Source organism: Podarcis tiliguerta, assembly GCF_965153285.1.
Source record: "Podarcis tiliguerta genome assembly, chromosome: 16".
Taxonomy (NCBI): Eukaryota; Metazoa; Chordata; class Lepidosauria; order Squamata; family Lacertidae; genus Podarcis; species Podarcis tiliguerta.
In genome coordinates, this window is record NC_139549.1 from 14,684,538 (window position 1) to 14,700,296 (window position 15,759).

The 15,759-nt window shown below is 49.3% G+C and overlaps 1 protein-coding gene across 7 annotated transcripts in view; it reads right to left on the reverse strand.

Annotated features, from left to right (window-relative positions):
- The window catches only part of CTSW (cathepsin W), a 27,054-nt gene continuing 11,295 nt past the window's right edge, over nucleotides 1-15,759 (reverse strand). For 3 of the 7 annotated variants that reach the window (XM_083417107.1, XM_083417106.1, XM_083417108.1), the window contains exons 3-12: nucleotides 11,747-11,813; nucleotides 10,906-11,019; nucleotides 9,521-9,672; nucleotides 7,753-7,852; nucleotides 7,316-7,393; nucleotides 5,951-6,070; nucleotides 4,581-4,645; nucleotides 4,006-4,096; nucleotides 2,616-2,692; nucleotides 1-717 (exon numbers count right to left, since the gene is read on the reverse strand). In XM_083417107.1, coding sequence (XP_083273233.1) covers nucleotides 607-717; nucleotides 2,616-2,692; nucleotides 4,006-4,096; nucleotides 4,581-4,645; nucleotides 5,951-6,070; nucleotides 7,316-7,393; nucleotides 7,753-7,852; nucleotides 9,521-9,672; nucleotides 10,906-11,019; nucleotides 11,747-11,798 — 960 coding nt within the window. In that variant the 5' untranslated portion in view covers nucleotides 11,799-11,813 and the 3' untranslated portion in view covers nucleotides 1-606. Of the gene's footprint in view, nucleotides 718-2,615; nucleotides 2,693-4,005; nucleotides 4,097-4,580; nucleotides 4,646-5,950; nucleotides 6,071-7,315; nucleotides 7,394-7,752; nucleotides 7,853-9,520; nucleotides 9,673-10,905; nucleotides 11,020-11,746; nucleotides 11,814-12,248; nucleotides 12,555-12,636; nucleotides 12,855-13,710; nucleotides 14,115-15,759 lie in introns of those variants that run through there. The other 4 variants (XM_083417104.1, XM_083417103.1, XM_083417109.1 and 1 more) reach the window with 4 other exon arrangements.

The following is a 15,759-nucleotide window of genomic DNA, read 5'->3' on the forward strand; positions in this document are numbered from 1 at the left end:
TTAAAAGACTGGAATAACTTCCTCACCTATCTGAGAGATCACTGTAAACAGCTGAAATCATTGGCAGGAATACAATAACACTTGTAATGCAACATGGATTTTGGATACTATGATTATATAAAAGGTGGATTACAGTAGAAGATGCAGGAATAGAATTGGAACCCATGAAGGGAAGGATGGAGGTCTCAAGGTTTGAAAGAACCCCTTTTTTAATGTGTGAAAATGTTATGTTTTTGGTGTAAAACCTTTATGTAAAACTAATAAAAAGTTTGAAGAAGAAGAAAGCAGTGGTTACCTAGACCTCATTGCTGGTTGCGCAACAAGGGCCCCCAGAAATATAGGTCCCCCACTGCTGGCTTCAACCCTGCCCCATTGCTGGCATGCAGTCCACAACAAAAAAATTGGGGGTCTGCACTGTTCATTGACATAATGCTGTAGAAAAATATGGCTGGGGTATGACAGCTTGTGGCATTAGAAGCTGTGCAAGGGAGAAACAACAATGGCAGGCCTGATTCGAGCCAAAAAGAGGTGATGCGTTGTAGGAGTCAGCCCATGCGGTCGCTTCCAGATGAGGCTGGACTCCAGATCATGAACGCAGTTGGGCCATCAAGGACGGCAAACCACAGGCTTCTTTCCCCCGGAATCCCGGACAATCGCCGTTGCCGTGAACATGGCAATGCCGCAAGTATTGGTGCCACGGTGCAGCCGGAAGTAGCCCTAGGTGGGAAGAGAATGGGGTCAAAAGTGTCATGGCTCTGGCTGAGCTCCAGGCCAAAGCCCTGTGCTCGGCGCCTGGCAGGCGTGTCAGTCCAAGCACGCCAGCTGGGGGGCCGCAGGGTCCTTGATCTAGCCCAATATTGTCTCCTCCAGAGGTCAGCAAAGTGATGCTCAAGGGAGCTCTTCCTGCTCAGTTCCTCTTCTCAATGGCTCGGCCTCGCCTACCTTTAACACACACCCTTCAAACCAGCCCACATTTCATTTGATGCCAGAGCCAGACACCTTCCCTTCCGTTCTGAACAGAGGAAAGACACAAAGAGCTTCTCTCTGCAAGCAAATGTAGCCATGGCTGATGTAGGTGGTTTTTCTCCCCCCCTTGAAGCCCACACAATTTTGTGGTCCTGTCACTGTTCCTGCTCTTTCGGAAGCAGCAGCCATTTTCTATTATGACTCATGCGCCACAGTGGCCATTTGGTGTTATGCCAAACCCCCACCCTCCACGGCGGCCATTTTGTGTTATACTCCATACCCCACAGCAGCCATTTTGTAATCAACACCCAGAGCACTTACTCAAAATTCCCCATACACCCACCTAAAGTTTAGTGACCTCCGTCTACCCTGATAGAAATTGTCTTTCCAATGATCTGTTCTCTGACCTCCTTGTTTTTAACTAGAGATGCCAGGAACTGAAGCTGAGACCTTTTGCACACCATGTGTGTGCTCAACCTCTCCCCTGAAAAATAAGTTTGGAAGAGGCGCCAGCTCTGTGGTAGAACACCTGCTTCCAAGCAGAAGGTCCCAGTTTCTATCTCCACTTCAGAGGATCAGGAAGCAGGAGAGGAGGGGTCCTGTTGTCCATCAGATTAGATAATCATGAGCTAGACAGACAACTAGCCTGAGTTGCTATAAGGCAACTAACTACCTGTGTGCCTGGGAGAGACTGTGTGTCATGGACTGGTTGGATGCAGAGGAATGGTGGCAGGAATCAGGTGCGGAACCCCCAAGGGAAGAAGGCTCAGAGCCCGGGGAGTGGTGGTGGGATGGCGATGAGTGGTCAGAGGGAGAAGACGGGGAAGAGGATGGGTCGGAAGATGGAGGCAACAGGCGTTAGTGAGCAGGGAGAGTCTGTGGCAGAGAGAAGACTAGAATCAGAGGCAGAAGCTGAAGCAGGAGAGGAGGGAGGCCAAGAGGCAGAGATACGTCAGGAGGGTGTCTTCCCCTCCTGCTATGACAAGCTCCGCTACCCCCATCTCCCAGAACCAGAAGAGGCATGAAAAGGGGGGCGGGAGAGGTTGGTTGCATGCAGGCACAATCTCTGATTGCTGGGGGAAAGTCCTGGTGAGTAGGCTTTCAGTCTCAGCAACTGATTTTCATGGAGGAGATTCACCAGGTAGGAGCTGCTCTGCTCCTTAGACCTGACACTCAACCAAATATGTGGAGGTTGTGCTTTTGCTAATAAAGAGTTAACTCCACCTTTGAACTGTGTGATTACTGACCAGCACTCTCCTGTGACGAAGCACAGGGACGTCCCAAGTTCATTCCCCAGCACCTCCAGTTAAAAGCTGATATGAAAGACCCCACTCTGCCTGAGATCCTGAGAGAGGCACAATCAAATACTAGGCTAGGCAGCTTCCTAAAGCCCACTCTCATCCACTGCCCCCTGTCCCAGTCCCAAGCCTTAGAGCCAGTTCTGGTCCACTGGTAGTCAAAAGACAACCCTTGTAAGTCCTGAGATGGAAGCACTCCCTCCCCCCCAGCTTAACAAGGATGTTGATGGGTTTCACCCACCCCATCTGATTCTCTCACGCCAGGCACACAGCACCCCTGCCCAGTTCCTATGCTTCCTGCCCCACTCCACCCAAACTCCCCAATAGCCAAAGAAGTGGAGATCAGCCCACCTTTTCTCCCCAGCGCTCTCCCCACGAATTCTGGATGATCCAATATGGTCCAACCCAGGATCCACGTCGAGATTTGACTGCACAGAAGGGGAGAATGGAAGCTAAGTATTGCTTTATACTTCTGGGGGAGGAACATGGCGGACTGAGCGTCTTCTCTCGGCACCTTGCCAACAGAGATAATTAAGTGGTGACTGCTGATAGCCAATACATAAATCTTGGTTGCTGATTTCACTCTGGAGATAGCAGTGAGCAGGGGATCAACCGCTGATGCTTGGAAAAAAAGTTGTTTACTATGCCGTGAGACTGAGAAGCTGTCAGCTCCTGGGATGGCGAGTCCTCAACGTATCATAAGAGTCTGTTCCACTGTCGAACAGCTCTTACCATGAAAGTTCTTCCTGATGTTAAGTCATAGAATCATAGTAGGAATAGCCTTTCTTGTAACTTGAATCCTACCCTCCAGAGCAGGAGAAAACAAGCTTGCTGCTTGCTCCATTTCCCATGTGACAATCCTTCAGTTATTTGACGGTGGCTATCATATCTCCTCTCAAACTCTTCTTTTCCAGGCTAAATATACCCAACTCCCTCAACCTTTCCTCATGAGGCTTGGTTTCTAGTATGTTGCATTACAGTTCCTGTGACAGGCGGGGGGGGGGGAAATCACAAAATGGTCTACCACAAGCATCCCCAACCTTCGGCCCTCCAGATGTTTTGGACTACAATTCCCATCATCCCTGACCACTGGTCCTGTTAGCTAGGGATCATGGGAGTTGTAGGCCAGAACATCTGGAGTGCCGCAGGTAGGGGATGCCTGGTCTACCAAGACCACCAGCCATTTTTAAGCGGTCTGTGAGGGACAAAGTCTGGGAACAGCTGTCCTATTCAGTCCATCTGGCAGTAAAAACAGCAGCAGCTACCCAGCCAAAAGACTTCAAAAAACTGGAAATAATTGACACATTTCCTGAAGATTCTGACTAAACATTAGGAAGAACTGTTTGACAGTGGAACAGACTACCTTGGAAGGTGGTTGACTGTCCTTCCTTGGAGGTTTTTAAGCAGAGGCCGTTTGTCATGGATGATCTAGTTGCGATTCCTGCATTGCAGGGGGTTGGGCTAGATGACCCTCGGGGTCCCTTCCAATTCTAGGATCCTCCATGAAAAAAAAATCCCTGCACATAGAAAGCTAACATGTCAGGATATCTTCAGGGTCCGTCCCCCCTGGCCAAAATGGGAGTGGAGCATTCCATCATGGCAGCCATCACCTGCAATCTAAAATGGCACAGTCCGGAGACAATGAGTGCAAGAGGAGAGGAGGATTTTACAGAACAGCAGCTATAGACCTGGAGTCTAATAATTGCCCTGCACAGACAAGAGAGTGAAGCCCTTTGCTCACCTTCATCGTAGCCCACAATGAGCGCAGCATGATCTAGTCGTATCGGGCTGCAGGACTGGGAAGGGGATCGGATGATGCCCTTCTGGTAATTCTAGCAGAGAGGGAGAAAGGGGGAAAGAGCAGGTCTAAATCAGCAGAAAGCAAGGCGGCCATTCGTGTGAATGCGATGCCGTTCCATCAACCTCAGTTTGCCCGCAGCCTGCCTCCAACCCAGGTGTTTTTAGGGTAGTGCGACTGGTTCAGCCGCACAGGGCACCACCGACATTTGAGAGCCCAAAGCCCGCCACTGCCCCACCCTCCTGCTTTCTTACTTGGAACTAGCCTGCCTGTCCGCTTCCTCCTTAGTCACAGTGTTTCCCCTTGGAAAACAGCTGGGAGGAGGATGTAGCATAGACGAACCAGAATGAGTTGGCTCTGCCTGTCAGGGGCTCTGGCGCCACCTAGTGTTCGCCTCCCTGCCTCCTGTCCTACCAGCAGCAAGGGGCACCAGACGCCGCTGGAGAGGGCATGAGCAAACAAGTTGGGTAAGTTGGTGGGTGAGATGGGATTTCTCTTCCACTCTGTTGGGCACCTACCTGAAGGCGAGCCTGGTTAAGGAGGGCAGTTACAGGCCCCTGGAAAGCAACGATTCTAGCGATATCTGAGAAATGCAGCGGGGAGGGGAAGCCAAGAGTTAGCACTGGGGTGAGGAGAAGATAGGAGAACCCTAGCTTTTATAGCAAATTAGACTATTATTATTATTATTATTATTATTAAAATTAAAATTTGTATACCACCCTGTACCCACAGGTCTCGGGCCAGTTACAACATAAAATCACAATATAAATATAACTGTAATAAAAATAAAACCAAAAACAACCCAATAACCCCTTTCTCCAAATATACATTCTAGTGTCCAAGTTCAGTCTTAGAACATGAGGAATTATGAGGAAGGCCTCTGAGAATGTCCAGAGCAACTTTTTTAATGAGTAGCCCCTTCCACACACACACACACCCACCACACACAACTAGCCTCCGTTGGCTTAGGGCCTTGTCAGAGGTTAGGTGAATCGCTGCGGCCTGACCAGTGTTCAAACTGCTTTCGAGTGACACAACATTTTACAGGTCTACCCATTCTAGAGCAAAACCAGGGAATGAGAAAATCTATCACCTGCCCAGTTAGCACTGACCCAATAAAACTTTCCACTCTGTTGTTTTGAGAACCGACAGTTTTACTGGGTCAGTAAACCTGGAGCTATAACTTCATCCCTCGATCGATTGGATTGTGATTTTTTGGCCCGCCTGACAAAGTTTTCCGCGCTGCTCAGAAGCTTGCTCCTGGAACGCGGAATGCTATTTGGCTCCTCGGTGTGGCAACTAAAGACAAAGCCTCTGGCCAAAGAGCAGGCGATGGCCAGGCAAAGTGAGCCCAAATCTCTGAAAAGAGTTTCAACTTCTTCCATATAATCCTTTTGTTCTCTGGATCACCCTTCTGGAAATCACTTCCTCTAGTCTACTGCATCATGTGTGAGTGATATGCAATTTTGCCCATTTTTGCCCCTGGTACTGCCCACCACCAGCATGTGGCCCTCAACAGATTCCCCCTGAGGGAATGTGGCCCTCAGCAGAAAAAGGTTTGCCTTTGCTTTAACCTAAATGATGCTTCTTCCTTGTCCCAGAACACAACCCTTTCCACCTGCTACATGTTCATTCATTACACTGAGTCAAGAGCCCAGGCCCAGTTATGGATAATACCAGCAGAGGAGAGCAGCCTCTAAGCATGTGCAGAGTGCATTCTCCTTCCCTTACTGCGAATTTCCCACACCTCTGGAATCAGAAAGGTTCAGTTCTAACACCTCCATTAACAAATTATGCCTTCTTATCCTTTTCTTACTGTGCGAAGTTGCAATTCACACCCACATCCCCCACAGACCTCCTACTCTGCCATGGGCTAGTAAATCCTTACAATTCTCATCCCTGGGGAGTAATTCATAACCGTCGATTTGGGTAACTGTTCGTTTCTGGTGCTTCTGGCATGTCTGATTTCTGCCGGTGTAGGGGTACAGATGGCTGTTTGACAGTCCGCCTGGGAAGGAAGGAAGGCACAGCAGGTGAATAGCAGTGGGCTGGGGGAAGGCAGCGCATACCCCCCTTCTCCCCTTCCCCACTTAAGCAGGAAAACACACACACACACAGGTCCCAGCCAACCTCTCCAGTTTATACAATGCCAGGCCAATTAGCTTCCCGAATTTTAGTTTGCCTAGTCTCTTGGGGCAGGAGGGAGTAAAGACAAGATCCAAGGAGTGGGGTGAAATATGCAAAAGTGCCAGGAGTGCAGAGATAGGGAAGGGCCCTAGCTCAGTAGCAGAGCACCCACTCGCAGAAGGTCCCAAGTTCAGTTCCCATATTCCCCACGTAGTTGGGGCAGATCTGAAACCCTGGAGAGCTGCTCTGGCCAGCAGAGACAGCCCTGAGCTACATGGACCCCAGATGTGACTCAGTGAAAGGCAGATTCCTACATTCCCAGAATCAAAGAGTCACAGAGTGGGAAGGGACCCTGAGGGTCATCTAGGGTCACCCACTGCAATGCGGGAATCTCAACCAAAGCATCCATGACAGATGACCGTCCAACCATTGCTTGAAGACCTCCAAGGAAGGACAGTCCATCACCTTCTAAGGTACTCTGTTCCACTGCCAAACACTTCTTCCTAATGTTAAGTCAGAATCTCTTTTCTTGTGTTTTGAATCAGTCGGTTGGGATTCAACTCTCTGGAGAAGCAGACGATAAGCTCGCTCCATCTTCCATCTGACAGCCCTTTAGATACTTGATCCTATCTCCTCTCAGTCTCCTCTTTTCCAGGCTAAACATACCCAGCTCCTTCAACTGTTCCTCATAAGGCTTGCTTTCAAGACTCCTGATCTTCTTGGTTGCCTTCCTTTGCACACATTCCAGCTTGTCAACATCCTTCTTAAATTGTGGTGCCCAGAACTGGACACAGTATTCCAGGTGTGGTCTGACCAAGGCAGAATAGAGCGGGACTATGACTTCCCTGGATCGGGACCCTATACTTCTGTTGATGCAGCCTAGGGTAGCATTAGCTTTTTTTTACTGCTGCATCACACTGTTGACTCATGCTTAAAGGCCCTGTAATAATTCTGAATTAAACTGGAATTGTATCTACCTGGCTAACAGCATTGCAGGGTTTGTTGTGAGGGTAAAATATGTTGGCAGGGAACATAATAGCCCACATCCATGGGGGAAAGGCAGGCTATGAGGGTTGTTCCTACAGAAAATAAATAAGAAGAGTGGGAATTCAAAAGGTTTGCGTACTGCTGTTGAAGACAGTCCGGAGTCCATCCCACACAAAGCCTCCCAGGCAACCGATCTTGTATGTGCAATCTAGTACCTCTGAAATGGAAGAACAAAGAGTCAACCCACCCTAAGGAGAATCCCAAACTGGACTGGCGGTTTGGGTTCAACATACACACAAGCATCCCTTTGATGGTCCCTGCCAGTGCTTAGACCCAAAGCTTGCTTTGTAAAATTTCCGTAATGGCTGAACAGTAAATGGACCCTACATGGAAATGTTTCAGGGGAAGGACAAAAGGAGAACAAAAGGAGAGCCAGCCCACTGAGATGTTTGGGGTGTGTGGCTATGGGAAGGCGATTACCATGATGAGCTCCTGTGCCTAAAATATACTCCCATGCCTTGCCTGTCTCTGGCCACCCACCCACCCCTTGCCCTGCTCTCCCAATGCCCGACATACCCTGGACCGAAAGGTTCCTTGGCACATGTCTGTGGATGTTCCATAAGGCCTCAATGTTGGACACAGCAGCAAAAGCCCAGCAAGACCTGCACTTGTTGCCCTGGGAGGGGAAGGGAAGAGAGATTGTAGGGAGCAGGAATAGTTAACCTGGGACATATCCCATCCTCTTCTCCCCCACCCCTGTTCCGTCCCCAAAATTCTGTTCTCAAAAACCCTAACATAGACTTGGGAGATAAGCCATAAACTGACACTCTTCCCACCCCCCCACTCCCCCAGCCTTGTTCTGATGCCTTTAAACAGCCGGTTGCCCACACAGGAAATTTACTGGAAAACTAAAGCATTTCCTAGAATGAAAATAAAACAATGAGGGTGGTAGAATCAGCTAGATATCGGGCTGAATGCTGGGGGGCCCTCGAGACACCCTCTTTATGCAGCAGTCATTCTTCCTGATTTGCTTGCACAAAGCTGGTGTAAGAAGTTAGACTAGGTCCATTCTTTATGGAGCATTTGTTCCGCTTTGTTAGCAGTGAGCGTTCACCCAGACTTGCTTGCGCAATCATCACACGTCTTCCTGCCCATAACTCGTTCACCCCACACTTCTCAGTGCATTTCCCCATCAATCCCCTCCTGGACTGCTTTAGTGCACTGTAGCACCGGTGGTGTCAAGGATAGGGAGGAAATTCAGTTTGGATTCTAGTGCAAACGTCCCTGATTTGCACTTTCCAAAACAATATGCGAACCACAACGCAGACATCCTCTGAAATCGACACTTTTTTCCTCCCACTTTTCTACTGCAGCTCTCCAGACAAACCAAGTGTCTATTATCGTAGGAGAAGTGGGTGTTAGAATGCATATATTATTGAAAACATTTTTTAAAATGCATTGTATTAGGGGAAATTGCCGGGGGGGGGGGGGAATGTACCGGTATATACCAGGTGGCAAATGTGCACTAGGATGCTAATGAATTTTTACTTTGGGGATTGCAAACAGAGATGTACAGAGACCTGAACTGAGGAGTTGAAAAATGATAAACTGAAACAGAAATTGACAGCCCTGCACAACCCTCGCTTGCGTAATTCAAGGGAGAATTGGTTCTCTGTGCCCTCAGTGTGGATGACTCTAGAATGGCTTTCGATTCTGCCTTGAAGCTCCCATTGGCTGCATCGATTCCCTGTTATAAGCTTATTAAACAAATTGAGGCTTTCAGAAAGGGCTTTGAAGTCTCCTGTCCATTCTCTAAAGGGAACCCTACAACAGCCCCCCTTGAACTTCCCATTGCTCAGGCAAAGCAGGACAGAGAAGAGACTGGGGAATCACTTGTGTGGGGTAAAAGGTAAAGGGACCCCTGACCGTTACGTCCAGTCGCGGATGACTCTGGGGTTGCGGTGCCCATCTCACTTTACTGGCCAAGAGAGCCGGCATACAGCTTCCAGGTCATGTGGCTAGCATGACTAGCCGCTTCTGGCGAACCAGAGCAGCGCACGGAAACGCCATTTACCTTCCCGCCAGAGGGGTACCTATTTATCTACTTGCACTTTGATGTGCTTTCAAACTGCTAGGTTGGCAGGAGCAGGGACCCAGCAACGGGAGCTCACCCCGTTGCAGGGATTCGAACCACCGACCTGATCGGCAAGCCCTAGGCTCTGTGGTTTAGACCACAATGCCACCTGTGTGTGGGGTACACTGGCCTTAATACCTCCTCCACCCCATCTCTGTGGGGCAGGACGAGTATGCCGAAGCATTGCACAATCCCTTTCTGTCTACTTACTTGGTATTTTACGGCTGGGATGACGCCAGCTTTCCTCCAGTCGCAGGATTTGGTTAATTTCCCCAGGCGGGAGTTCTCCGAGTCCCTCAAGCTGGGGGGCAGGCCGAGCTGGGAGGGTTGAGGGATGCCAAACATCATCGCAAACTCACTTTCTGTGCGGTGGGAAAAGGAAAAGAAAGGGCGGCGTTGTGCTCCGTCAGTCACCTCCACATGCAGATATGTGCATGTCTTGTAATGTGTTTGACGCCAGGACAGGGAAGCTCAGCCCTCAGGCCCATATGTGGCCCTCCAGGCAGTGCTGGATTTACATATAAGCTAAACAAGCTATAGCTTAGGGCCTCACTCTCTTAGGGCCCCCAAAACACATTTAAAGGAAAAAAACCTGGATGTACATTTCCAAAATACAAGATAAAAAACAAATAAAATAAAACCTACATACAGCAAGTGTTTTGTGTTGTGTAGGCTCCTATGATGTAAGTAATGGGCCCCGCCTGCTACCATGCTCCCTAAAATAGCACCTGTTTGCTCATTTCTGTAGATAGGGTGCCTACATTCTGTATGGACTGGTTGCATGGTAATATGTGCAAATAGCTTTATAGATACCTATCAGGTCCATAAATTACGATATAGCATATATTCAACACAAAAACCAGTGATAATTTGTTGTTGACAAAGGACAGCTGGACCTATAAAGGACCCATTCCCTTCAGTAGCTTAGGGTCTCATCAAACCTAAATCCGGCCCTGCCTCCAGGCTTCTCTATTTGCCCCTTGGGCTGCTCCCCAAACAACACCCCTCACTGGCCCTGCTTCACACCCTCCTTGAGAGCTTTTGACCAGCTGGGATATGCCACTACGTCTTGTGGGAGTGAGCTCCAAAGTTTTAACTAGGTTCTGTGTGAGGTAGGACTTCCTTTTTTGTCTGCTCTGAATCTTCAGCTTCACTGGGTGGTCTGGAGTTCGAGCGTTCTGAATTATTTTGTACGATTTTTCCCTGGCCTGCTGCTGCTTCCTGAGCCCCAGTTGATACCTGAATCCTGCCCTGGAAGCCGTCAAGGTCTTGTTGAGTTTGAAACATTCAGAGGTAAAGCTACAGACCCTCCCCCCTCCCCAATGGTTTTGTTTCGTTTCGTCTGAAATTACCGGCATTATCTCCTCCACAAACTGAAATCCAACAGGTGCAACCTTTCTTGGCTACAATTTTCTCCAGTTGAATTCCTACCTGCCTGAGAATGTCACAAGGCCCTGGCAAGATTAAGAAAAACGCGGCCCACTGGGCAAGCCCAGCCTCGTCTCTGTGATGCCCTTTAATTTAATAACACCCAACATCCAGCCTCCTCTCTCTCTCTCTCTCTCTCTCACACACACACACACACACACTTTTACCTGTCAAGTCACTGAAGCGGGTGACCCCGTACTGCGCCGTCCCTAACTCCTCAGCCTGCAGCCGCCGGCTGACTTCTAAGTTCTGCACAAAGACCTTGAACCGATATTGCATCTCTGGGGTCAGAAATCAAGAGGAGACAGTGGAGGAAGGAGAATCAGTGGTGCCCCCAGAGAAGGAGAATAAGCAGCAAGAGGTCCCCAAACACAGCCCAAAGGTTGTGCATATTCCACATTTTGGAACAAGTCAAGAGATGCAAATTAGAGAGCAGGTGGGGGGAACCTGTCAGGCTCTTCAGAAGATGTAGCTGGACCCCAGCTCCCATCCTCGCTGGCCCATTAGCTATGCTGCCTGGAGGCTGATGGGAGTCAGAGTCCGGCAAGGTCAAGAGGGCCAGTTTCCCCATCCTCGATCTGAAGAGACATTCCCCATCATCATCATTCTTTTGTTCCTGTCTTGAACCTCAGCCCAAGAAGCCTAGCCTCAGAAAGCACTCTCCTCATGCTCAGAGGCTCCTGCTTGCTGCCAAAGAGCTGCAAGTAGTTTTCCAAGCTGGGTTGTCGCGGTGAGCCAATATTCAAAGTCTTGCAGAAAAGCCAGGATACAGAGAGGAACCCGGTTCTGCTCAGCCATGAAACTGGCTGTGAATTCTATTATCGCTCTCATAGAATCATAGAACTGTAGTGCTGGAAGGGGCCTCAAGGGTCATCTAGACCAACCCCCAGCAATGCAGGAATCTTGTGCTCAACGTGTGGGGCTTGTTCTCCCCAGAGAGGACCCCTCCCCGCCCACCATCTTCCCTTACCCACACCCTAACCCAATGGGAATCAATGCTGCTGTTACCTTCTTGGCTCAGGTAGGTTTTATTGAACTGCCTCATAAAATCCTGGAACATCTGAGTCAGTTGGGACTGAGACAAAAGCAAAAGGCACAGAGAGGGTTAATTGAATCTCTGCAGGGAGTATCACAAACGATCCCCCCCCCCCTCCATTTTTTTCTCTTTTACAATCTTAGTTCTATCCATTGCTGGCAACCCCATTTGGCCTAGACCAGGAGTCAGCAAACTTTTTCAGCAGGAGGCCGGTCCACTGTCCCTCAGACCTTGTGGGGGGCCAGACTATATTGGGGGGAAGTGAACAAATTCCTATGCCCCCAAATAACCCAGAGATGAATTTTAAATAAAAGGACACATTCTACTCATGTAAAAACACCAGGCAGGCCCCACAAATAACCCAGAGATGCATTTTAAGTAGAAGGACACATTCTACTCATGTAAAAACACGCTGATTCCCGGATTTAGAAGGCGATTGGGCCGAATCCAGCCCCTGGGCCTTAGTTTGCCTACCCATGGCCCAGACACTTCGTTTTTTATTCCCTTGGGCAGCCATCTTTTCTTCTGACGCCTGTGCTTTTGACTCCCAAAATGAACAAACCATGTCCCCAATCCGAAACCCCAGAGAGCTGCTGCCAGTCAGTGTAGTCGACACTGAGCTAGATGGACAAACAGCCTGTCTCAGTGTAAAGGGCAGCTTCCTGTGTTCCTAAGCTTCACCAGTTGAATGTCTGCCTGTAAGGCAGCTATTAAAAGCACAGGAGCCCCGTCAGGGAGAAGCAGGCAGGCATGGCATGCCAAGCAATAGTACTTGAATAAATCCCTTGTACACCACCCTCCTTGGCCACCTGGGTCCCCACCCTTCACCCTCACCTCTGCCCTCCCCTTCAGGCGCTCTCACCGTGCTCAGGTCTGGGGCCAGAAAGGTGCTAGCAAAGGGGGCAGCTATCCAGAGCCCCCACAGCATTAAGCGAGCGGCAGGGAAGGTTGTCGGCCACATCTCGGCTGCAATCTGCACAGCTGTGTGGTTAGGAGTGAAAGTAGCTTCTGGGGCTCAGAGCTCAGAAGAAGATGCTGAGGTGAGACAGAGTGGGGAGGAACCACAGAGGCAGGAAGACAAGAGGGGTGTTATTTTGGGAGGGCGGGTGGGTGTCGGAAAGACTTCAAGTGCACATCATGCTCTAGGGAGGGGTGGCAGGGCTTTCTGGCCCTCGGGGACCTGTGTGTGGCAAGGGCAGGGCAGCCTTCTGAGCATGTGCAGAGAGCCACTCTCACAAACCACTGCCACTCTGCGTTTGCCTTTCTTGAGGAAGGCTGCCTGCATCTGCATATTAAGGCTGCCTCAGACTGTTTCGCTAGAGTCGTGCATGCTCTGGTTATCTCCCGCTTGGACTACTGCAATGCGCTCTATGTGGGGCTACCTTTGAAGGTGATCCGGAAACCACAACTAATCCAGAATGCAGCAGCTAGACTGGTAACTGGGAGCGGCCACCGAGACCCTATAACACCGGTCTTGAAAGACCTACATTGGCTGCCAGTACGTTTCCAACCACAATTCAAAGTGTTGGTGCTGACCTTTACAGCCCTAAATGGCCTCAGCCCAGTATACCTGAAGGAGCGTCTCCACCCCCATCATTCAGCCCAGACACTGAGGTCCAGCGTGAGGGCCTTCTGGCGGTTCCCTTGCTGCGAGAAGCCAAGTTACAGGAAACCAGGCAGAGGGCCTTCTTGGTAGTGGCACCCGCCCGTGGAATGCCCTCCCACCAGATGTCAGAGAGACTACCAGACTTTTAGAAGACATCTGAAGGCAGCCCTGTTTAGGGAACCTTTTAATGTTTAATAGGTTATTGTATTTTAATATTCTGTTGGAAGCCGCCCAGAGTGGCTGGGGAAACCCAGCCAGAAGGGTGGGGTATAAATAATATATTATTATTATTATTAGAAAAAGAAACCGAAATGCCCTAGTTGGTCACACCTGCGGCTTTGAGCGATGGTCGTCCCTTTGCTTGCTGTGCCCCACCTGTGCTTGCAGCGCATTCTCAACCTTCTCCCCCCCTCCCCCCAGCATCTCTGTCTGGGCACCTGCCCCACACTTGGCAGGCCACTGGCAATGTTCCTTTGTTCCTCCGGGGTGGGTGAGTTTGAGGGGTGTTTGGCAGGCCAAGGATGTAGTTTGCTGGAACAGAGCAAGGAGACAATCCTGGCATTCTGGCCTCTTGCTCCCCTTCCTGCCCCCCTTTCTCCAAGAGGAACAAAACAGGCCGGGGGCTCAGCCAGGAGACTGCTTTCTTGAGCAGTCCAGCTCATTTGCTTACACAAAGCTTACGTGAAGTTTAGATGATACCTGGCCTTTGCTGAGCATTGGTTCGAATTTCCAGGGCACCTCCCTGCCACTTTGGGGGGCTCCAGGCTGTCATTTCATAGAATTGTAGAGTTGGAAGGGCCTCCAAGAGGAGTATTATGATTACAGTGGTACCTCAGGTTACAGACGCTTCAGGTTACAGACTCTGCTAACCCAGAAATAGTACCTCGGGTTAAGAACTTTGCTTCAGGATGAGAACGGAAATCACGCAGCAGAAGCGCTGCGCCAGCGGAAGGCCACATTAGCTAAAGTGGTGCTTCAGGTTAAGAACAGTTTCAGGTTAAGAACGGACCTCCAGAACAAATTAAGTTCTTAACCCGAGGTATCACTGTATTATTATTATTATTATTATTATTATTACCCTGCCCTCCAACAAATATACTGTACAAACATAATAAAACGTCAAACATTAAAAACTTCCTGATACAGGGCTGTCTTCAGATGTCTTCTAAAAGTTGTGTCGTTCTTTTGTCTCCTTGACATACGATGGGAAGGTGCCACTGCCAAGAAGGCCCCCTCTGCCTGATTCCCTGTACCTTCACTTCATGCAGTGAGAGCTCAGGAGCAAGCAGGGAAAGGGCAGTTTGACCCCTTACTCCCTTCGTGTGCTCCTGAGGAAGATCTGTAGTACCACTGCATTGCAGCGGGTTGGACTAGATGACCCTTGTGGTCCCTTCCAACTCTATAATGCTATGATTCTATAAATGGAGTGCAGGGTGGAAATTTCCCCAGTGCAAACACCCGATCCAGCTACTTTATCATCCCCAACCCCAGCTGATGCAACTTTCAGTTTGAAAAGACAAACCTACTGCACACTTAAGGTGTTAAAAACAAGACACTTTTAGAGTCAAAAGCTTGGCCCTGAGAGGATGTGGTTCACAAGATTGCCAGCTAATTGCAGGGGGGGGGGGGAGTAGTCTGGCTCTTCTGCCTCTGGCAGCTGTTCTGCAGAAATGAGAATGGCCCTTGCAACCTAGACAAAGGCATTTTCATCGATTAGGCATGTGAGTTTCAGTTCATGGATATATTCAGCCCCAGGACATCCCTTTTGCCTCCTCTGCACCCTGTGAAATTCACACTTCTCTGTATTTTGCAATGCAGTTCTTCGATCAAGTCATTTTTTTTTTTAAAAAAAAAGTACAGTATTAGTGAAAAGAACAAACACGCTCATATTAAGGGTAGCAGCTTTGCAAAAATGTGCATTAGGTAAAATTGACAGCATTAAGAGAAATCTGCTCTCATATGATAGATAATTTTAACAAGGACTCTTTAAATAATAGCAAACTGATGTTGAAATATAGAGAGTTGGGTTTAAGACCGTAAAAACAAGAAACAAAAACAAACAGGTCCACCCATTCTTAGCTGCAGGTTTCCCATCCCAAGTAGGAGAGCTTATTCTCTGCATCTGGATACAAACGGATTCTCGGTTAGGTGAATCACATGATGAGGACAAGAAGATGCAGAGGAACAGACTCTGGTTCTGGACTTTTCAGCAGAAAGGACAGCCCAAACTGACAAACTGCTCACTTACGGCTGGTGCCCTAGCTGTGGCTGCTCCTGGCCGCAGGTGCCCATCACCTCCCACCAGGACTGCTCAAGGTGCTGTACTTGGGGCTGCCCTTGAAGATGGTGCCAAATGTGCCACGTTGGCGAGTGGCACTG